General features: G+C 45.6%; 1 protein-coding gene across 1 annotated transcript in view; it reads left to right on the top strand.

Annotated features, from left to right (window-relative positions):
- The window catches only part of SH3GL3 (SH3 domain containing GRB2 like 3, endophilin A3), a 762,914-nt gene that overhangs the window by 661,120 nt on the left and 76,715 nt on the right, over positions 1-25,079 (top strand). The window contains exons 7-8 of the mRNA XM_086959002.1: positions 10,528-10,620; positions 10,982-11,055. Coding sequence (XP_086815128.1) covers positions 10,528-10,620; positions 10,982-11,055 — 167 coding nt within the window. The remainder of the gene's footprint in view (positions 1-10,527; positions 10,621-10,981; positions 11,056-25,079) is intronic.

Genomic DNA, 25,079 nt, shown 5'->3' with positions numbered 1-25,079 from the left:
TGACCTCTCCCGCAAACATCCCCCGCTCCTGCCCTCATTGAGAGCCACCGTGAGGAGCGAGGGGGTAAATTGAGCGGGTGGTGAAAAGCGGCAGTAACAGGAACCAACGCTGAGCCGCCGCGAGCAGACACTGACACTGACACTGCCACTACAGAGAGGGTCTGAGCTGTTGAGCAGTTGCAGCTGTTCGACATTGGGTGAGCAGAGTGGAACGGTGAAAAAAAAAAAGTAAGAGGAGTGCGGAGGAGAGTGGTGAGTTGGCGAGCCGTGGTAGCAGTTGCAGTGGGGTGCATTAAGTCGTTAGGAGGAGCTCCCGACTAGTGTAATTTGAGGTACCTCATAGTCCCGGTGGCCAGACGGGGTTTGGTGTACAGCCGAATCACCCAGGTGCCGGGAGTGGGGATGCATGAGTCAGAGTTGGGGGAGATATTCTGACCCCCGACGCTTGACCTGTAAGGACCGTTGAGGAAGCTCCCGTGGAGTAGGAGTGGTGCTCCCTGTGGGATTGAATATTTGATTATTTGGAAGCTGTCTCGCCCTCGCCCTCGAATTTGTCAAACCCTGTCAAAACCTGTTAAAACCTGTTCCCCATAAGAATTAAGAATTTTGGTCACACGAACTCAAGAGTGAGAAGTAGAGAGAAGGAGAGAGAAGGAGTAGGTGGGCTTTTGCGTAAGGTGGACTTTGTGTGTCTAATGATGATGAAGTCCGGTCGCCAGCGTGGGGGTCCACAAAACTCTATTCAAAACTCTAATCTAACTCAAAAGCCAGAGGAGATAACAGAGACACAGAAGAGGGAGAACAGGAGGGAAACATGCAAATTAACAAAAGAAGTGCCTGTTCAGAGGAGAATCTGTGTACCCCAGTTGAGGAAAAAATTTCTTCTGTCTCTCTTAGTAAAGACTTGTGTCATATCCGGTCTCCATGTGTGGCGCAGTCGTCGATAAAGAGCTACTTTTTTAAGTACCATCAAACTCTATGTGATAAAGAGAATTACAAAGATGACCGCAAAGACAATCATAAAAGGAAGTCCCCACATAAGGAAGACCCTAGGGGGGGGGGGGGGGGGTCAGTGAATGTTCACTGTCTTCTCCTTTGCCTTCCCCGCTGTGTAAAAAAAGAGAAAATAAGTTGCTCAGATAGTTATCTTACCCAACCTAAGCGCTGGAAAAATTGGATACTGCAGTGGGGTTAATCAGGACAGGCGGGCAATAGGCGAAGAAGCTGTAACAGATAAAGTGTTGGCACCTGTCCCTGCACCCCCATTCCATCCTTTAATGGTAGCAGGTCTGTTACAGGCTCAGGCACAAATTCATGTCTGTGATGCGGCAGCTCAGGGGGTGACTCGGCTGGCCGGTTATCTTGAAATTACCAATCAAGGGATGAACTATAAAGGGGAGTCTGGAATGTGCGATTTGCCTCCTTGTATGTCTAGGAATGTAAATAAACATGATAATGTGTATGATCTGGGAGCTGAAGCTGGTATCGAAGTTGGAAAGTTAGCTTTCAAGGCCGGTCCCAGTGAACCAATTCTAGTTACACAGGACTTATTGCCAAGCCCAATTAGCTGTTCAGTTAAAGGTGGCAATGTTAGCTTTTTTAATCCGGACCAGTCAAGTATAACAATGGACAATAGCCTTAATAACAATATATCATCATTCGATCAAGGTGTTGGCAGTTCTGAGAAGATTCCTAATACACATAAACAACATAGTTTAGACCTTATAGGGCAGTCTAAGTCAGTGAATATATTGTCATTATCTAAAGCAGAGGTTGACCCTCATGGAACCCCAGGTGATTCAAAAAGGTGTGAGCTTAGCACGGAGCAGGGTTTATGGGATTGCCTTTTACACACCATGGGCTCAATTACTAACGCGCTTAATTTCCACTCAGACAAATTGGATATTCAGGTGGATATTTTAAACACGCTAGCGTCCCATGTGGCGGGCATTGACACCAAGCTCTTGCATCTGACTAACCTGATTATGAAGGGGCAAGCAGATAAGGATAGTCCATTTATAACCTGCACCTGTGCACAGTTGATTGATAAGATCTCCGAATAGCCCTCAATAGTAAGTTCCATGGTGCAAGAAGTTAAACTGCTGTCAGGTAGAGATGAGCAAGGTAGTAATGAAATTATTGAACCACCAAATAAATTAAATATATTAATTGACGCTGATAAGTTGCCACATGTAAAGGAGGATAGCAACTCACAAGCAACCGAGATCCCCTATCCGAAATACGAAAGCGACATAATTAATGATAGCCTGGTAATGGAGGATGTGACTAGCGATTTTTCAAGGTTAACTGATGATTCAAGTAGTATAAAAAAGACATATTTAAAACAACGCCAAGATTCAAGCGGACCATTAAAACCAACAAACCTTTCGAAAAGGACTAGAGAAAGGTTAAGGAAAGCTCTCAATAAGAAAGCACATGAATTAAAGTCTATTAGTAATAAAATGAGTGATGATCCTAAATTCTTGAAAATAAAGGAATCTGAAATGAAATCATATTTCCCGATTTTTGGACCCAATAAGGAATCAGGATTTAAGGTAAAGGCAAATCAAACAATGGAGTGTGACATAGAAAAACTAGGGGACGTAGATCATAATCTTAGTTCTGGCCTCATAGGCGAAGCTCCAAGAATAATAAAAGATAAAGCATCTGATAAATCACTAATTGTGGAAGTTTCTAGTACGCAACCTAGTCATATTGAGAATTTTGTGGACTCTAATGATTAAGTGGGTAGTATGAGCAATGAACTGGGGTCTTAATTAAGCCGCCGGAAACCAAGTAATGAAGTAGTGGTTGACCAATATGCACAAAATAATATTGTTAATCAGAATTTAGTGAATCACATTTATCAGCAAGGTGTTAATAGATTCGATCAAGTGGCCCTCTGCGAGACACAAGAGCGATTAATAAAGGAAGTTAAAGAAGTCAACTTGATGACGGAAAGGATTCCTGTGCCCGTTAAGGATAATTCATGTCCGCCAATTATAACTGAGAAAAACAATATTGAGCATTTAAATTTGACGACCGATATGAGGAAAGTTGCCTTTTGCCCTCAAGACACTTCAAGAGGCCCACATGATATCTTAAATCGTGGTAACATCCTGAAATTATTACATGCTACTATAGATCTTAAAGATGTGGTAACCACGGATCTGGAAGCTGAGGAGTTTAAAAAAAGAAAGTGAAAAATGCGATAGGGAAATAACAATTACAACTTGGTGAAGTATAGAAATTGTTGATAAAATAATGGCGAACAGTAGCGTATTTGAAAAATGGGGCATTAAACTTTGGCAAGTTCAAGCATCCAGCTACCCGATGTTGCTAATACCAAATGAACCAAAAGAGGATGATAAAAAATTAGCTATGACTACTCAAAAAATTGACGACAAAAAACAGAGCCATAGTAGAGCAGGTTAGAGTTTTAAAAAATGCGTCAGGCGCATCTAAGGAATTGAACTTAGCATATGGCATCAAGATAAGAAGCAGCCAGTCTGGTCTGCGAACCTGTGAGGCATTGAAGAAAAGACCCAGAGTTAGTAGAGGATTGGAGTTGGCTTCCAGGAATTCTAGCAAATCATAATTTTGAAACAAAGAATTGATATATATCAAATCCTTTGATTCTTTGTTCTTGGAACGCCAATGGCCTAAAATCATTAATCGAGGAACAATATGTAATTGATTTTTTGAAGGCTTTTAGTATATTAATGTTTCAGGAAACTTGGACCACGTCAAAAGGACCTTTTATAGGTTATGTTGAATACTGTAATGTTGCAACACGAGAAGCCAACTCAGGTCGCCCATGTGGTGGTCTTTCCATATATATATCATCAAAACTAAAAGCCTCTCACTTTGAAATTGACCTTCAGGTAAAATGGTTACAGTGCGTTAAACTAATAGCAAGTCACTCAATTATTTTGATGAATGTGTATTTAAGTTGCAAAAAGAAGGTTAGATCTACCCAAATTACTCAGCTTTGGGGGATGATAAAAACATTATATTATGAGCACTTGGATTCAGTATTTATTATTTCTGGGGATTTTAATATGCACTTTGTTGCTCTTAAAAGGCAGACATTAGACTTAAAATGTTTAGCTCAATGGACAGATTGTGAGTTTAAAAAATACAACCTAAAGATTATGCATGACCCTGACAATATTCCGACTTTCAACAAAGCAGATAGCTCCTCTGTCATAGACTACACTATAATGTCTGAGAAATTATATGTTAGTAAAAAGCTACGAGATTGCCCCAAGTATTGAAAGTGATCACAATCCACAAGTGATCAATTTTAATATAGATCTAGACCATTTACCAGAAACTAAGATTCTGGTAAAAGCACCAACATCCTTTAATCTTAAAAGGTTAACATGGAATGTTAAAACTGAGGATAAAATCTTGAGAGTGCTTGACTGTTTAATCCAGGATGTCCATGCAGTTTATGATAAAGGGAAATCTATGGTTGACTATGGGCACATTTATGTGATAAACTGTTGGCTAAATCTGCTGGAGTTGAGCCTTCTAATTGTATTATGTTAAATCCTAATAAACCAGGATGGTACTCTTCTCACCTACTATATCAAAAAAGAACGCTTAATAAAGAGATAAGATCACTGCACTGGAATAAAAATAGGCTATCGCTGCAAACTGCATCGTTTAAAATTAGAGAGTTTAAACAGAGATACAAAAGGGAAATCTGGAGGGCTAAGCAAGGTTTTTATGAAACAACATGGGCAAAAGTCCATCATGCTTGTAAATCCAAAGATTTACGATTATTTTGGAGCATTATTAATAACATCGAGTACGGCAATAATAGAAGCAATAGTGCTAATGTTGATGAAGTGAGTTGGGTGAGCTTCTAAGCAAATAGATACCCAATGTCTAGATAATGATAAATGTTTTAATAATAGTCCAATCGATATGCATAAAATAATAGATAGAGGGGGTGAGGGTTGTATTCCCCCTCCCCAATGTAGAGTGGATTTGGGGCCCTTGTCGCTCGATAAAGTAAAAAAAAACGATAAATAAGATTAGATCCAACGGAGCACCAGGCCCAAATGGTATCCCAAACTTTCAATGCGAGTTCCGACGAGCCGAGTGGTGTTTTGTACAAAATACCACTCGGCTCGTCGGAACTCGCATTAAAAGTTATAAGGAGTGTAACCTTGGATGTATCAAGATTCAAGTACAAATATGACTTATGAAATGGATTAGAATAATCGCTTCGCCTGGTAACTTTGGAAGAGGACAGGCTTGCAAACTGTTGGGGCCACTATTACCATTTGAATGAGCAGAAATACAATTTGTATACATCCTCACCACAAGTGGCATTTTTTTCTTCAACATATATTGGGGGACTATAATATTACCCGTAAGAAGAGTGATTAAATAGCCTTGAAAAAGCCCTGTGGGCGAAACGCGCGTCGGCTGCTGTCTTTCCTCATAAGAACTTGGGAAATAAAACACCAGATCTCAACCCAAGAAGATTTGTGTGGATATTCTTTTGAGAAGTTCTTTTTGGGTTTTGGAAATCATTGGATGCTGAGATTATATGGACTGCTCTTGAGATAAAATATTTTCATCACTTGATGCGTTACAATAACATGGTGTGCTTGGGTGTGTTACATATACAAGTCACTTTATGTAAATGCTGCTATAATAGTTTTTGGGGCAATTATAAGGCATTTTAGTAAGTCTTATGTATTTTAATTATTTGCGTAATGTATGAATGTTTTGATGGAATGGTCATCTACCAATGTATATGCTTGTTTTATTTATTTATTTATTGCACTTATAAAGCGCGCTATCACCTCAAGAGGCATCCTGGCGCTGGCAGTGGCAAAAAGCAGAGAGGAAGGGCAATTTGAGGCGGCTGACGATTAAGGCACTGGTGGAAAAAGCCAAGTTTTTAGCTGCCTTCTGAAAACAGGAAGATCATCAATATGCCTGAGTTCCATGGGCAGAGAATTCCACAGCTTAGCCGCAGCCACCCTAAAGGATCTGCCTCCAGCTCTAGATCTTTTAAACCTGGGTACTGCCACCACCCTGGCCAGGGAGGAGCGCAGATTACGGGCTGGTACATACCATGAAAACATCCGTTGGAGGCACACCAGCCCCAACCCATGAAGGGCTTTGAAGGTCAAACACAAGGACTTAAAGGTCACCCTGGCCCTCACTGGGAGCCAATGTAGCTGCGCCAAAGCCATAGCAGAAGAGGATCTCGGGGGCCACCCTAAGGCCAGTTTGGCAGCTGCAGACTGAAGTCTCTGAAGCCTATCCAAAAGATAGCTCTGGGACTCCAGCAGAAGGGCGTTGCAGTAATCTAACCTGCTTAGCACAGTGCAGCGTACCACCTCTATCCGTGCCGTAGGTGGTAACAAGGGCAGGATTTTTCTCAGAGGGCGAATGATTGCCATACAGCTGGCTACCACCTTAGAGACCTGCGCCTCCAAGGAAAGGTCGCTGTTGAACATGACCCCCAGTTTTCGAACTGCCCTCACCGGCAGAGCCAATGAGGTGAAGTCCTTCGGCCAGAAGTTGTCAGGTAAGGAAGGACTTATCCTAGGCCGAGGGCAATAAAGCACCTCGGTCTTCCCAGAGTTAAATTGCAGCGAATTAGCTTCAAGCCATTCTGCAGTTGCTCGCATACAGCTGTGGAATTCCTCCAAGGGGGTATGGTCATCCCCATCCAAGGACAGAATCAGCTGTGTGTCATCTGCGTAGTTGACAATTTCGATTTTTTACTTGGTTGTTTTTATCTTTCCTTGCTTGTAATGATTTTAATTAATCAACAAATAAATAAATACTACTACTACCTGCGATGCGAGCCGATGTAAAAACACTGAGCGCCCTGGTACTACTGGATCTCTCAGCGGCGTTTGACACCGTGTGTCATAAACAGCTTTTGTCGCGGTTGAGATCCTTTGGCGTCGTGGGTACAGCACATGCATGGCTCACATCATTTTTGCAGGGTAGGACACAACGAGTGCAGCTGGGTGATCTACTCTCCACCCCTGCTCCGATCACCTGTGGGGTCCCACAGGGCTCTGCCTTGTCCCCCCTACTCTTCAACGTCTACCTGCAGCCACTAATTGCTCTCCTGAACAGGATGGAATGCCTAGTGTATAACTATGCCGATGACACCCAGATAATCATCCGGTTGGATGATGGTCCAGGAGCATCCACTAGGTTACAGGACATATTGAAAACCACAGTCAATTGGATGTCCGAGAACTCCTTGAAAGTTAATCCGGATAAGACGGAAGTATTGCCCATTTCCATCTCGGGTAACCCTTGGAGTGAGAAATTTTGGCCTAGGGAGCTGGGCGTACCACCAAAACCGGCAGTTGCAGTCAAAAGCTTAGGCCTATATGTGGATAATAAATTATCCATGGAAAAACAAGTTGCCACCGTAGTAGGCACCAGTATAGGCCTTCTAAGACAACTAAGGAAGATCTCTGCCCTACTCTCATTCCCTACTTTGAGACACGTGGTCTCAGCCACAATTTTGGCTAGGCTGGACTACGGGAACTCCCTGTATCTAGGTTTGCCACAGCGGCTGCTGGACAAACTACAGGGAGTTATGAATGATGCAGCTAGGCTGATATTTAAAAAACCCAGGACTGCTCATGCCTCTCCCCTGATGCAGGAGCTGCACTGGCTCCCAATTCGTCAGAGAATTGTCTTCAAAGGACTGTGTATCGCTCACAAGGCTCAGTATGGCAAAGCACCAAAATACCTGAAATCCCAAATATCCCCCTACACACCGGGTAGGACTTTGCGTTCGTCGGACGCCACTCTTCTGTCTCAATCCCGCTTCAAATTGACCACGGTGGGGGGCCGTGCTTTTTCCAACACGCTCCCAGTTTTATGGAACAAATTGGATCCAGAGCTCAGGAAGGAAAGTAACTTACTTTCCTTCAGAAAAAAACTAAAAACTGTACTGTTTAAACAAGCATGGAGCAGATCTTAGGTGCACTGTTGGTTTCAAGTGAATGTAACATCTTATCACGTAAATCTGGTCAGACAGCGCTTAGAGACCCCTGTGGTTATAACGCGCCATATAAATTAAATAAATAAATAAATAAAAATACTACCTGACCATATAGAAATGCACTTGACTGTGAAAACCTACTCTGAAGGCCTCAAGGAATAGGTCCCGAGCAGGATTAGAGAGACACTCCTTACTGGGCTCAAGTCAGGGACAGAGAGTGAGTGGGAGACGGGTAGGGATATACGGTGTCTGGGAGACGGGCAGGGAAAGAAGGTGAAAGGGAGAGGGGCAGGTAAAGAAGGTGAGTGGGAGAGGGGCAGGGAAAGAAGGTGATCGGGAGACAGGAAAGGAAAGAAGATTAGAGGGTGACCGGTGAGAAAGAGGATGAGCAAGAGAGAGGCAGGGAAATAAGGTGAACGAGAAATAGGCAGGGAAAGAAGGTGAACAAAAGACAGGCAAGAAGGAAAGTGAGTGAGATACAGGCGAGAAAGAAGGTAAGTGACAGACAGGCAGGGAAAGATGGTGAGTGAGAGACAGTCAGGGAAAGAGGGTGAGCAAGAAACAGGTAGGAAAAGAAGGTGAGCGAGAAACAACCAGGAAAAGGAAGTGTGCTGAAAGAAACAGGAAACAAGCTAGCCTTTCCGCATAACTTGCTCAGTATAAAAGAAGCCGCTGTATAATTCTTGGACAAGACATTAGTTGAGTGAGCTCTCCCTCAATCTCTCACTGCGGGCCGATCTACAGGCACAGCCTGGCTTCCTGCCATCCACCACATGCTGCCCTGTGTCAGTCTGAGCTCTCCCTGTGCTGCAGTGGGGTGTCCAGAGCACCTCACTCATTCCTCATAGGGCCGAACTGGTTCATTAGTCTCACACTCAGGCACTGCGACAAACACCCAAGGCCACCTTCAAACTCATCAGTCAACCTCCCCAAGGAACCTCTCTGCTTCAACCGTCTCACTCTCAATGAGCACTTTACGCGCACAAGGCATTTCTTCCTTTCAACAGTGTCTCACACTCGCTCATGTACCTTGCCTTCACCAAAGCATCTTTCACTTGCACTAGAAGCTCACAGAGGTATCACACTGACTCACCCATGCGCCTCACTGTCACCTAAACCCAACTCACTAATGCACCGGCGACATCCCCCAATATCCCCCAATGGCTAGTGGAGCACAAACACTGACCAGACCCTGTACATTGTAAGAGTGTAACGCACATACTTGCTACATTAACCACCTTGTTTACCTGCAGAAACCAGTAAAAAAATCCAAATAAATAGCACACTTACTTGCAAAAGAAAAATGCTTTTATCTTGAACTGGGCCAAGTTGCAGAACAACAGGACAGTTGGTCTCTTTAAGTGGAATTTGAAATAAGGGTGAGCAATCAGAGCAGCAAATGAGAAGTAGTTGCCTATTCAGTGATACACTCAAAGCATGCGCCCTCCATCTGAAAGAAGAGGATTACATTCAACTAAACTCAACAGGCTCTACAGACAAAGAGGCAAGTGAATAACTAGGCACTTCAGCTTGAATAACACCTGAAGGGGATCAGTACGGGGACTGTAAAGCGGGCACAGTGTTGATAAAATAAAAGACACGCTGAAACATAAATCGCTGACGGGTGCGCGCAGATAATATAAAAGGTGCTCTGAAACTTGAAGTGTGACGCATACTGAGAAAATAAAAGCACAGATTTCCAGTTCTAGCGACTGAAAACACAAATGAGCTAAAAACAAACAAAAGCAGATGCTTCAATGGTAACTAGTGGAGTGAAATTGTACTTGGTCCCTGCTCTCGGGGAGGGATCAACACTACAAGAGGCATACACAATGCATGCCATAAACAAATAGGAATAAAGAATATGAGAGCGACAATGCAGCCAGAAAATACAAGCGTATGGCCGGGATGTAAGTTCTCAAACTGAATACAGCATTTCCCGAAGAGACCGCGTCGGCGCTGCATAGGCTCGACTAAAAAGGTTTGCTTTGACATTGTAGATTTTAGTGTGGAGCTTGGCAATTGACTTTGGAATCGAGAGATAAAGTAAAGTAAAGAATTATTCAACATTTTTGAAGAATTCCTAACATTCAAGTTTTGGCGTACGTACACTGTGGCTGACATTGATGGTTCGTTTGCCCAACAAGCCTGTTATTTGCTTCTGCCTGTTTACCAAATGAAGGAGAGGGTGTCTGCCTGACGAAAACTGCTGCAAGTGTCAGTACCTTTAGCATGTTTGACATTTAATCAAGAGATGAACGCTTGCTAATGTGTATTTAGGAGTATAATGGTTCCAGTTGTTGATGATGTATTACTGGAAATGAATTATAACGACGAGGAGACTAATGGCCTTCTGGCTTTTCACAGGTGTCAAGTGTTTACCTACTTCTTAATCAGTTGAAGTTCTACCTAGTTAAGTAGAGACTACAGGTCTTAGATATTTGGTAGCCATCTGCTTGTTTTATGATATCAGTTGATCTGACCCTCACACTGCTTCCAATCGTTATGTCTTTTAACAGTCTCAATAGACAACCACCACCTGAAGAACCACAACCTATGCGCTTTTCTCTTACCGCAGAAGAGAGCTACACGGAGCCACATCAACCTATGAGGTATGTTGGGAGAGCTGTAATCCCCGAAACCCTTAGTATCTCGAAGTAGAAATTGGCGGTCTTATCTTTTTGGAGCTGTACTCTGGCTATTTTCATAAGCCATAAATTCCAAATTAAATCAGAACGTTTATGGTACTAGCTATTCATGTACTACTTTTTTAAAATACAAAAACAGGAGTGAGTTTATTCAGGCGACTTTGACAGACACTCACACTCCTCTGCGTCTATTCCCCAATATCCACAATGCAAGCACAGTTGATATTTCTACACAAAATACAATTGTAAATTCTAAATTAAATTAAATTGCAATTCTCAAGGTCTCGCAGCTTATCTAACTTGAGGTTAATTATATTCTTTTCAGTGTATATAGAGAAACCTGTCAAGAAAAAGGTTACGAAACCCACAAGAAAGATAGACGTGTTTCCTTTTCACCAGGTAAGATGTAACTTTAAAGAGCAGCACAAAACTGCGCACTATTTTTCAGTTCAGGCATTGGTTCCATATTAGAACATATTTTACCAAAACACTTTACTTCATTGCTGTACATGTATTTAGAAGGCTAGAACACTATGCCGAATACAAATATTGTGCAAGCAATAAAACATAGAACGATGATCACAGTTTCGGATTGGATATGAAAGAGTTTTGATTGTCCAACACCACCAAGATTTTGATTCTCGCAATTTTTAATTTATTCATGCTGACGGCGATATTTTTAGATCACCCTATGTTTTCCACAAAACATAGGGTAACTTCTTTTTTGTTGGTTATTTGCCACTTTCAATGCATCCTTAGGGTTGCGTCTAGGTGCGGGGCTACCTCCTTCTATTGGAGAACAAAATGGTCACAAGATTAACTAATACTTAGTGGGACTGCCAGAATAACCCCATGCACATCCATGTTCTGATCCCTGCTCATGCTTTCCTCATCTTGCTGTTCAAATGAGTATGGCTTCTTACAGAATTTTAAGCTCAAGTTGAAATTCCACTTAAAACTAGTCAAGTACCATAAGTCTTTGTATTTCCTTACCAATTGTCCCCTGCTTCCAGACTCTTCCACAGCTGCTGGAGGGCAGCTCCTGCATTAGGAGACAGCCTCACCAGCTAGCAGCCCCGGCAGCCCGCAGCCTCACTAAACAGCACCCTCGCCATTTTCCCACCTCGCCATTCCCCTGGGTCCTTTCCTGCTGTTCCTGCTTGCCATCTTCCAATCCTAGCACCCCTCCCAGGACCTATTTCATGGAGGCACCAGGGCGGCTCTAGTGAGCAGGTCCCTGCCAGCTCTCCGCTGCTACCAGTCTCTTCCACAGCTAACTGGGCGACCTCACCTGCATTTGGAGAGAGCCTCGTCAGCCAGCAGGCTCCCCAGCCAGCAGCCTCCCCAGCCAGCATACCCCACCTACCGCCCTGGTCAGGGTCACCCTAGACCCAGGTACCTGTGCCCCAGACACCCCTGCAACTTTCCCCCTTCTCCATTCCTCTGTGACCTTTCCATCTTTTCCCAACTCCCCAGCATGGATCCCAGGGTCTATCTTATGAAGACCTCAGTGTGGCCGCGTGTAGCTGGCGTTCCAAAGGCAACCCTGTCTGCACCTGGACCGCGACCAGCGCCAGGAACTCTCGGCCTCCGGATTCCCACAGGTACTCTATCGCAGATCTCTGTGCCCTGGACCCCAGATGCAACAACTGCTGCCTTACATCCCCTCGCTTCACAGCAGGACCGTTCACCTGCCTCCACTGCTAGTTCACATCTATCCCTGGGTCAACCGCCCTCGCCGAAACGCAGCCGAAGCCTTTCCATCAGTCGGCACTCCCCAGAGCACCTTTACAGCCTCCTGATCAATGACAGATCACTCTGCCAACACACCACAGAAGTCTGGGACACTATCTCCACCCTCTCCCCTTACGTGACCTTCATAACAGAGAACTGGCTCACTCCTGCATCGGCCCCCGACATCGCTACTGCTGCACTTAACGGATTCAAGATGAAACACTGATACCTTACCAACAGACACAGACACATCGCCATCGTACACAAGGGGTCATTTACCTGCACCACCACTGAAGGCTAAATTATGGTGATTATGGAACACCTGAACTTCCAGCTCCACACCGATGACAAAACGACCATCAAAGGCACCCTGGCATACAGGATTCCAGGACCCTGTGAACTGGGCTCAGCGATGCCATCATAGAAATCATCACCCCGCTTGCCATTGATTCCAAACATTACATCTTTCTGGGAGATCTCAACTTTAACGTGGACAACCCCACAAACAACAACTCCAAAGACCTCCTGGAATGTATGGATAAGATTGGCCTCTTAAACTGGTCTCATACCACACTCACAGAGCAGGACACATGCTAGACCCCATCTTCGCAGCCAGCCACAGAGTCAGATATAGCCACACCACAGTACACACCTGGTTCGATCATTACATCATCCACTTTAACATCCCCGGACTACCCTGCACCATCCCCAACCACCACAGTGCCCCTTCCAAAGTTGGACCTAAGTCTCACAGCACCAATGAACCGACGCCTTCAGCAACACCCAACCTGACGTCTCTGCCAACCTGAATGAAATAGTTGAGGACCTCAATGTCTGGATCACCAGACCGAGTCGCCCTACCAAATGAACCAAAATGCTTAGATCCAGATCAATCAAACGAGTCAGCTGGTACACCCCAGAACTCAGCACTATGAAACCAGATGCAAACACCTATAAAGAAGATTGTGCACCAGCAGAAACAACACTGATTGGGTCAAGTCTGCTCTCAACACCTACCACCACCAACTCAGAGACACCAAAAATGAGGCCCTGGCAAACAGCATTGAGGCTAGCGTCAACCAGACCATGGTACTTTTCACCAGTGTCAGAGAGTTCACCTGCCCATCTGTCACTGAAAACTCGATTCCTGCTTCACAAAAACTATGCAAATCTCCAGCAGACTACTTCCATCTCAAGATAGCCACCATATACACTTGGATTCCCATCCTACCAACCTCCTCACCTCACCAAGATCTCCAGCGACCACATGGACACAGCTCAGCACACCAAACACTACTGCCTTAATGAATTCCATCCACTCAGGAGCACCCTCCAAACCTTGCCCTCATCAATTCTGCAACCTAAAGAAGATCAGTTACCAGCTCACCACCATCCTCAGTGCCTCCATCAATTCGGCCTTCTTTCCCAACACCTGAAAAAATGGAGAGGTCAGACCCCAGTGATTTCCAGAACTCCCGCCCCATTTCACTGTTCCATTTGTCACAAAAGTCCTGTAAAAGAGGGACATGAACCTCCAAATCACCAAACACCTGGAGAGAAACAACCTACTTAACCCCTCTCAATCAGGATTCTGTGCCATCCACAGCACTGAGACGGGCCTTATGGCTACAACAGATTACATCTGCACCCTACTCGACAGAGAAATATTTTCCGCCTTTATTCTTCTCGACCTCTCTGCAGCCTTCGAACGTCTCCACCACACACTAATCAAACAGCAATGCCAGATTGGAATTGAAGAGGATGTCCTTAGATGGATGGCATCTTTCCTCACAGGATGGACCCAGTGAATCAGTTTCCATCTCTCCTTTCACCTCACAACACAAACACACCATCTGCTGCACCCTGAAAGGCTCATCCCTCAGTCTGACACTCTTCAACATCTACATAACACCGCTAGCAAACATCATCAAAGTCCACAACATCAGGATCATTTCCCACGCCAATGACACCCAGCTCATTCTCACGCTCCCAGCTGACCCCACCACGACAAGTCCAACTTCCACACTACATGAGAAATGTCTCCACCTGGATGAAGGACAACTACCTGAAGCTTAACACGGACAAAAGCGAAGTAATGACTTTTGGCAGCCACACCTCCCCTGAGATGACACCTGGTGGACATCGGAACTCAGACCCACCCCCACATTTAAAGACCATGGCCTCAACCTCAGCATCATCCTGGACAACAAACTCTCCTTGAAATGACAGGTCAACTCCATCTCCTCAGCGTGCTTCCACACTCTCTGCATGCTCTGCAAAATCTTCAAATAACTTACCATCAGCACCAGGAAAACAGTGACGCAGGCCCTCATGACCAGCCCCCTGGACTGCGGCAACGCACTATATGCAGGCACCATCAGCGAACTCATGAGAAGGCTTCAGACCATTCAGAACGCAACATCCAGTTTAATCCTCAACCAGCACAAAAGAACCCACACCACCCAGCACCTGAGAGACTTCCACTGGCTCCCCATCCAGGAAAGATGCCAGTTCAACCTACTGACCCACACCTGCAAAGCCCTCCACAACCAAGGACCAGCATACCTGAACCACCTCTTGAGCTTCCACGAAGCAAAAAGAAACCTCCGCTCAGCCCACCTTGCCCTTCCACAGACACCATGTTTCCACTGCTGCCTCGGCCACACCAGAAGAATGCTCCGTCGTCCACCTTGCCGCCAATCCTGGAATGCCCTCCGCCTTGACCTCCGAACATCACCCTCAATGACAGACTTCAAGAAGAAACTCAATACCTGGCTCCTTGACAAAAACCCGCAGCCCAGCCCCTGGATACCCTCACGGGTGATAATCCACGCTTTACAAGTACTGTTTGATTGATTGTGTGATTGTGTGGTATTGGGTTCCCAAGGCCTACATACTCTACAGAATACCCATTACACCGAAAGAACTGTTGGCACGGAAACTGAAAAGTACAAAAGACAAGTTTATTAAGACCCCATGGGGTGGTGGTACATTCCTACAGCACCCTTCGGCAATGCAAGAAGTATCAGACCGAACTTCGGTGCGAGTCCTCTTTTATACAGTTTTCAAACAATAAAAAGGTAGGCGGTACATGGTTACAGAGTTTTAGGTACATATATGGTCATTTTTGGAACACAGCCAACTCATGGGAGGGGTTGCAACACCACTGGTCAGTTTGGCGCAACATTCCTAAGGGGTGACTGGTCAGTCAGAACTGCGCATGTACAGGCTTGACCGTTACTAAAAATAGCCTGTTGCTGGGCAAACTTGAGTGGTCAGTGGCACGGACAAAGGACTTAAGGGCATGCTGACCACGAGGCAGCTCATTCTCTAAAATGGCCGCCGTAACATACAAAATGGCGTTTTCGAATAAGGCCAAGTTAAGGAGAATAACGTGTAGCAAAGCTAAGCGCTAACCCGGCCATCTTCAAATTACGACAGACGACCCTTTTAGCGTTTAGCTGAAGCTACCTCATAGTGAACATAATCAGGATACTCATCTTCTATATCAATCGACATCATTTGAGCCACTTCTTTATGAAGCATCAATTCATTTTGGGCAAGAGTCCGTTTAGATGGAATACAGGCTGATAAACACATGGAACATAATGCAGGGCCACATTGTATACATAAACACAAGAAGAAGAATATCCCAACTATAATACATAAGATTGTCAATAGCTTCCAGCCCCATGTACTAAGCATTGACCAGAACCACCCCGAAAAGGTCCATGTACCATTGTCCGGATGTATCTCAGCAGCAATTTTATGCAATTTAGATATGGCATCATATACAGATGGTGAGTTGTCTGGAACGTAAACGCAGCAGCTACTTCCGATAATTCTACATGCCCCCCCTCGATCGGCTAGAACTACATCTAGAACCATCCGGTTCTGGAGCGTAACAATTCTAGATATTTGAAGCTCTTCAGTTATATTTCCTAATGCAAAAACAGTATCATTAGCTACAGCCTCAACAACACGGGTCAGTCGTCGTATCTTTCGACTGTTCAGAGCAGCTCCCACAAATGAAAACAAACCCAAATTAAAATCCACATATTGTTGCAGAGCAGTATCGGTCTGATCAATATCTTCAAGAACTACAGCACGCTTGACTCTATTTAGCACAAAGTCGTGGTATAAAATATAGTCATTATGGTACATTGGTGGGGCAATATATACAGGGGGCAATACTAAAGAGATATAGCACGTGCCTAACCATCCTAACGGGAGACGATGATAACCTTTATTACCACAGATGAAGTATGTATTTCGGGATGCCACAAATGATATGCCATTCGGACTGTCAAATGTAAGTGTGGTGCTACATTCACTTTTTCCAACCGGGATTGTACCTTTATTTCGTATACAGAGATCAGCCTTAGTATCTATAACATTAATAACATGAGAGCTGGACATATTAATGTTCCGTTGATTACTGTAAATTCGGGGTGCAGACACGTTGTCGGGGCGGCACTCTTCCCATTCAAATCGAGTACCCTCAGCTTGTGGATAGCCGTCCCGATCATGATATCATATCTTGTTTAAACGGAAAAGCACCCCCCCTTTCATTGGCCAGCGTAAAGTGAATAGAAGAGTATACCAAGCATTGCAGGAACCATTGTGGGAAAACGGGAGTGGGATAAGTGGTGTGCCTCCTTTCTTCTGGTGCCCAGGCAACATCCCACATACCCAACAGTTAGAAGTGTTCGTCATATTGTGAGTATGATGCAAGATTTGAATGAAGCTATTGTTCAAATAAGTCTGTCGGTGCCGTTCTTCGTGATAGGGTAAGGTGAAGTGAAAATGTTCAGATGGAGCCAGGGTAGTCGGCAGCAAATGTTCTCGTACAGGCACCACAAGTTCGCCTACCCAGGCTATCACCGCTATTACCACAATTGTCAATACAAACAATATAGCACCAAGAATTCTTTTGTCTCGTGATGCAGAAGACGCCATAGTTCAAAAGAGTTCACAATGTCTCAAATATACAACTAAAAAAATAAAAATATGAGTGCTGAGCTCCGAGGTAGCCGTTGTTTTCTTCTCCGGGGTCAAGACGGGTGTCGCTACTCTTGGCAGAACTGATCCCCCCCCCTTGAGATTCCCGGTTTCCGTTTCACAAACCCCAGAGCGGTAACTCAACCAGTCTCGCACCAAAAAAAAATCTTCTTCCTATCGTGGCCGCAGATTGTAACGCTGTTGTCCAGAAACAGTGTGGTCCGGGAAGGCTCCCTCAGATTCGGCCGACGTCACAGCTGGGCTTTTCTCCTCGTCCAAGATGTCTCTGTAGTCAGACAGCACGGTGGGATTCACCAGGTCCGGAGAGACGCGACGGCAATGAGATGAATGCACCCACCGCTTCCTGTTGGTCACTCGCACAGCCGTTCGAGTTGCAAGCAGGACTTGCTCGGGGCCAGGCCACCTCGGTTCCAAGCTGTTCGCTCTCTCAAACGACTTTACCATAACAAAATCGCCAGGACGAAGATTGTGAGCCTCTCCAATAGAATTGTCAGGGAGCGCTTCTCGAACCTGTTGGTGAATAGAAAGTAAACCATTTGTTAATCGTGCCAAATAATCGTTCATCATTATACAAGGCACATCATGTAACAATCGCGGCTTTGGAACTCCCCATATATTCATTGGCCTTCCAAACACCACTTCATAAGGTGTGAGGCCAGTTCGAGAGTGAGGCACTGATCTAATAGAGAGTAATGCTAACGGCAAGGCATCCGGCCACTTCAAAGATGTGGACGCCACAATCTTAGCCAACTTTAGTTTCAAAGTGGCATTGTACTGTTCGACAAGACCTGCTGACTGAGGATGGAACACAGCATGGAACTTTTGCTGAATCCCCAATCCCTTTAGCACATATTCCACAATTTTCCCAACAAAATGGGGACCATTATCACTCCACAAAAATTTGCAAACGCCATATCGAGGGAAGTACTCTTTGAGCAACACCTTAGCTGTTGTCAAAGCTGTATTATCCTTCGTGGGGAAGGCCTCAACCCATTTGCTAAAGGCACACACCACCACTAAGACATACTTAAGGTTATTGCAACGCTCGAGCTGGATATAATCCATTTGTAGTACCTCGAATGGTGCAGAAGGAGGAACGAACCCTCCTTTCGGAGTATGCGTCCCTTTTGCAGGATTGTGCTGTAAACATATCAAACAGGTCTGCACTACTCTCTTGGCAGTGTTGGCAATCTCTGGGTGCTCCCAAACTTGTGTTAACAATCGAGTGATCGCAAGAGCTCCAACATGTGGCAACCCATGTGTCATCTGGACCATCGCTTGCAAGTAAGCTGCAGGCAATTTCCATCGTTCCATATCCTTGCTCCTCCAACAACCCTCATCATCCAGCACCCCCTCTGCTGCCCATGTTACGAGTTCTGCTTCAGTCGCTGATTTCTGAATGTCTAATATCTCTGCTCTAGCATCGTGCCATCGCTCAGCCTGCGACTTCAGTACATACATGGGGGAGTCGTTTCGTGACATAGCCGTTTGTCTTGCTATACTGTCTGCAAAAGCATTACCTTGTCCCACTTTGTCAGTGACCTTTTTATGTGCACTGCATTTGATTATCGCCACTTTCTTTGGACAAAGTAACGCGTTTAGGAGATCACGCACTAGTTCTCCGTACATAATGTGTACTCCATGCGAAGTTAAGAACCCACGCTCTCTCCAGAGTAGGCCGAAGTCATGCGCTACTCCGAAGGCGTACCGGCTGTCTGTGTAGATGTTCACACACAAGCCAGCACTCAATTCACAGGCTCTTGTCAAAGCTATCAGCTCCGCTGCTTGGGCTGATTTCTGGGGTATTCGTGCTGTTTCTACCACTGTCTTAAGTGTCGTGATCGCATATGCTGCAGAAGTCGTGCCATCTGGCAGCCTCAAACACGATCCATCAACCCACAGTTCCCCATCCACATCTGGAAGTGGCATATCCTGTAAGTCGACATGACCCTTTGTTTGTTCCTCAGTCAGGAAAACACAATCATGGTGTTTTTCCTCCTGGCCCTCTTCAACCGGATATGGCAATAAAGTAGCAGGGTTCAGGGTAGCACATCTTTTCGGTGTGATATGTGGCACCAGAAGTGTGAGCTCATATCCTGTCAAACGTGCGCTCGTAAGATACTGAGTCTTCGTTTGATTTAACAGGGCATCTACTGCATGGGGAACTAGCACCAACAATTTGTGCGACAAAACTATTCCCTCACTCTGCCATATAGCCACTGCTGTTGCTGCAACTGCTCGAAAACTCCCAGGTAACCCTCGCGCTACAGGACCAAGAATGGCTGAGAAATACGCACATGGCCTCTGCTTATCCCCGTGTGTCTGCACTAACACTGATAACGCGCACCCATCTTTCTCGTGCACGTACAACGTGAAAATCTTTGTGTAATCTGGTATACCTAACACGGGTGCAGAACAAAGAGCTTGTCTCAGTTGATCAAAAGCATTCTGACATTCATCTGTCCATTCAAGGGGCATTGGTGTAGTTTTGGACAATAACGCTAACAAAGGTTTGATAATGTGTGAAAACCCCATGATCCACTGTCTGCAAAAGGACGTTAATCCTATAAAGGCACGTACATCTCTCTGAGTGCGGGGGACAGGTGTATCTACAATCGCTTGAATTCGATCAGATGTTAATGCACGCCCCTCCTTAGACAATAGATGACCGAGGTAGGTCACCTTGGGTCTACAGTATTGTAGCTTTTTCTTAGAGACTTTATGATTATTCTGAGCCAAAAAGGAAAGCAAAGCAAGTGTACTCTCCTCACATTGTGCATAGGAGTCTGCAGCCAACAGGAGATTATCAACATACTGTATAAGGGCTACTCCGGATTGCAGTTCAAAAGAGTCAAGCTGTCTTTTCAAAGCCTGACTATAAATGCTAGGACTCTCTGTGTAACCTTGAGGAACACGACAAAATCTATACGATTTATTATTTAACGTAAAGCCAAATAGGTATCTGCTGTCAGGATGAATGGGAATGGAAAAGAACGCGTTCTTAAGGTCAATAACAGAAAAGGTCGTCGCAGTTGGGGGGACCAATGTAAGCAATGTCGTGATGTCAGACACCACCGGGTATTGGGGAATGACAATTTTGTTAATTTCTATCAGATCAATAATAAATCGATAGACTTTGTCGTCAGTGTCTTTCTTAAGAATCGGCAGAATAGGGCTGTTACAGACATTGTAAGGGACTTCCTCCACTACTCCTGCAATAATTAGATCCTGAACGATGTGCGTCAGGGCAAATTCACCTTCCCTAGAGATCTTGTACTGCGGTACTCGTGGAAAAGGTACTCCCTCCTTGACAGTAATTCGAATAGGCGGAATGAGCATCTGTCCCACATCCGTATCCGAGGTCGCCCATAACGCGTGCGGGAGAGAGGCTAATGCTTCAATTTCCTTCACAGTGCAAAATCTGTCTGAATCTGGGTAATTGTCATTCAAAATAACCTGCACTCCTTCAGGAGCACAGCGTATCGTTGCTCGAAAATATTTGAGCAAATCAATGCCCATAATGTTATCTGGTTTGTGAGGTGACAAAAAAAATGGGCAAAAGCTAAAAAATGTATCAATACAAAGTGCAAGGGGTTGTGATAATGGGCTAGGAGAGGGTGTGCCATCAAACCCTATACATGTTATCGTTTCGCCAGACAGGGGAGCCCTTGGAACCAAGTTTTTAGACAAAGCACTACGAGTAGCTCCTGTGTCAACTAAAAACTGATCAGTAGAACCCAAAATGCCCGCTGACCTCTTTGATCTACTGGCACTTCAACCGATTTCACACTCCATCCTACGCAATCCTATGCATGCACATAATCCTGATGCTCCACATTCTCACCCTCCGATATCTGGTACTGGTTCCGTCTATCAAAGGTATTTCGTTCATCCTGACCACGACCCCTCGCTTCAAACCTACCACGGTCACTTCCACCACCTCTCACTCCCGAATAACTATTCCTCGACCTTCCACCTCCTCGACCACGCTGGCTACGTTGCTCACGAATCACCAGACAATCTTCAGCCCAATGCCCAAACTCTTTACAATATGCACATTGGTCCTCAGCAATATCGGTATGACCGTACGACGCATTACCCCCTCCTCGCCTGCCTCTATCATTCCCTCTAGATTGCGCACTGCGAACATGTGCCAACATCACCTTCGTTTTCAAATCCTTCGCTTTCTTATCAACACTTTCTTTAGCCTCTAATTCCTGCCGCTCGTAATACTGAGAAAATTACAAAAAACAATTTGATGGACAGAATGTAGATCAATGTCTTACATTCACCCCAGTACAAGGATCTGGGCCTAAATCCATCGTTTTTTGCACTCCACACCACCCTGGGTCAGATAATGGCTTTAGGCAAATCAGCTCTGACCCTGTGCCCCATGGGAACAGTCCAGTCCGAACTACAACAGCCATATCTTTCCCAGACCGGAATCAAGCATCCGAGGACCGGACCGGTTTCGAGGTAACACCTCTCATCAGCCCGGCTAGCTTGACTCCAGTGGTGTGGAGGCTCTGGGACCCAGGTCTGAGCTACCCCAGTACACTCAGGGAGAAAATTACAAAAAACAATTTGATGGACAGAATGTAGATCAATGTCTTACATTCACCCCAGTACAAGGATCTGGGCCTAAATCCATCGTTTTTTTCACTCCACACCACCCTGGGTCAGATAATGGCTTTATGCAAATCAGCTCTGACCCTGTGCCCCATGGGAACAGTCCAGTCCGAACTACAACAGCCATATCTTTCCCAGACCGGAATCAAGCATCCGAGGACCGGACCGGTTTCGAGGTAACACCTCTCATCAGCCCGGCTAGCTTGACTCCAGTGGTGTGGAGGCTCTGGAACCCACGTCTGACTTACCCCAGTACACTCAGGGAGAAAATTACAAAAAACAATTTGATGGACAGAATGTAGATCAATGTCTTACATTCACCCCAGTACAAGGATCTGGGCCTAAATCCATCGTTTTTTGCACTCCACACCACCCTGGGTCAGATAATGGCTTTATGCAAATCAGCTCTGACCCTGTGCCCCATGGGAACAGTCCAGTCCGAACTACAACAGCCATATCTTTCCCAGACCGGAATCAAGCATCGGAGGACCGGACCGGTTTCGAAGTAACACCTCTCATCAGCCCGGCTAGCTTGACTCCAGTGGTGTGGAGGCTCTGGGACCCACGTCTGAGCTACCCCAGTGCACTCAGGGAGAAAATTACAAAAAACAATTTGATGGACAGAATGTAGATCAATGTCTTACATTCACCCCAGTACAAGGATCTGGGCCTAAATCCATCGTTTTTTGCACTCCACACCACCCTGGGTCAGATAATGGCTTTATGCAAATCAGCTCTGACCCTGTGCCCCATGGAAACAGTCCAGTCCGAACTACAACAGCCATATCTTTCCCAGACCGGAATCAAGCATCCGAGGACCGGACCGGTTTCGAGGTAACACCTCTCATCAGCCCGGCTAGCTTGACTCCAGTGGTGTGGAGGCTCTGGGACCCACGTCTGAGCTACCCCAGTACACTCAGGGAGAAAATTACAAAAAACAATTTGATGGACAGAATGTAGATCAATGTCTTACATTCACCCCAGTACAAGAATCTGGGCCTAAATCCATCGTTTTTTGCACTCCACACCACCCTGGGTCAGATAATGACTTTATGCAAATCAGCTCTGACCCTGTGCCCCATGGGAACAGTCCAGTCCGAACTACAACAGCCATATCTTTCCCAGACCGGAATCAAGCATCCGAGGACCGGACCGGTTTCGAGGTAACACCTCTCATCAGCCCGGCTAGCTTGACTCCAGTGGTGTGGAGGCTCTGGGACCCACGTCTGAGCTACCCCAGTACACTCAGGGAGAAAATTACAAAAAACAATTTGATGGACAGAATGTAGATCAATGTCTTACATTCACCCCAGTACAAGGATCTGGGCCTAAATCCATTGTTTTTTGCACTCCACACCACCCTGGGTCAGATAATGGCTTTATGCAAATCAGCTCTGACCCTGTGCCCCATGGGAACAGTCCAGTCCGAACTACAACAGCCATATCTTTCCCAGACCGGAATCAAGCATCCGAGGACCGGGCCGGTTTCGAGGTAACACATCTCATCAGCCCGGCTAGCTTGACTCCAGTGGTGTGGAGGCTCTGGGACCCACGTCTGAGCTACCCCAGTACACTCAGGGAGAAAATTACAAAAAACAATTTGATGGACAGAATGTAGATCAATGTCTTACATTCACCCCAGTACAAGGATCTGGGCCTAAATCCATCGTTTTTTGCACTCCACACCACCCTGGGTCAGATAATGGCTTTATGCAAATCAGCTCTGACCCTGTGCCCCATGGGCACAGTCCAGTCCGAACTACAACAGCCATATCTTTCCCAGACCGGAATCAAGCATCCGAGGACCGGACCGGTTTCGAGGTAACACCTCTCATCAGCCCGGCTAGCTTGACTCCAGTGGTGTGGAGGCTCTGGGACCCACGTCTGAGCTACCCCAGTACACTCAGGGAGAAAATTACAAAAAAAAATTTGATGGACAGAATGTAGATCAATGTCTTACATTCACCCCAGTACAAGGATCTGGGCCTAAATCCATCATTTTTTGCACTCCACACCACCCTGGGTCAGATAATGGCTTTATGCAAATCAGCTCTGACCCTGTGCCCCATGGGAACAGTCCAGTCCGAACTACAACAGCCATATCTTTCCCAGACCGGAATCAAGCATCTGAGGACCGGACCGGTTTCGAGGTAACACCTCTCATCAGCCCGGCTAGCTTGACTCCAGTGGTGTGGAGGCTCTGGGACCCATGTCTGAGCTACCCCAGTACACTCAGGGAGAAAATTACAAAAAACAATTTGATGGACAGAATGTAGATCAATGTCTTACATTCACCCCAGTACAAGGATCTGGGCCTAAATCCATCGTTTTTTGCACTCCACACCACCCTGGGTCAGATAATGGCTTTATGCAAATCAGCTCTGACCCTGTGCCCCATGGGAACCGTCCAGTCCGAACTACAACAGCCATATCTTTCCCAGACCGGAATCAAGCATCCGAGGACCGGACCGGTTTCGAGGTAACACCTCTCATCAGCCCGGCTAGCTTGACTCCAGTGGTGTGGAGGCTCTGGGACCCACGTCTGAGCTACCCCAGTACACTCAGGGAGAAAATTACAAAAAACAATTTGATGGACAGAATGTAGATCAATGTCTTACATTCACCCCAGTACAAGGATCTGGGCCTAAATCCATCGTTTTTTGCACTCCACACCACCCTGGGTCAGATAATGGCTTTATGCAAATCAGCTCTGACCCTGTGCCCCATGGGAACAGTCCAGTCCGAACTACAACAGCCATATCTTTCCCAGACCGGAATCAAGCATCCGAGGACCGGACCGGTTTCGAGGTAACACCTCTCATCAGCCCGGCTAGCTTGACTCCAGTGGTGTGGAGGCTCTGGGACCCACGTCTGAGCTACCCCAGTACACTCAGGGAGAAAATTACAAAAAACAATTTGATGGACAGAATGTAGATCAATGTCTTACATTCACCCCAGTACAAGGATCTGGGCCTAAATCCATCGTTCTTTGCACTCCACACCACCCTGGGTCAGATAATGGCTTTATGCAAATCAGC

This window comes from Lissotriton vulgaris, chromosome 2_1 (genome assembly GCF_964263255.1).
Source record: "Lissotriton vulgaris chromosome 2_1, aLisVul1.2, whole genome shotgun sequence".
NCBI classification, from domain to species: domain Eukaryota; kingdom Metazoa; phylum Chordata; class Amphibia; order Caudata; family Salamandridae; genus Lissotriton; species Lissotriton vulgaris.
The sequence above is the reverse complement of the archived record's forward strand: the minus strand, read 5'-3'. Positions and strand labels throughout refer to the sequence as shown.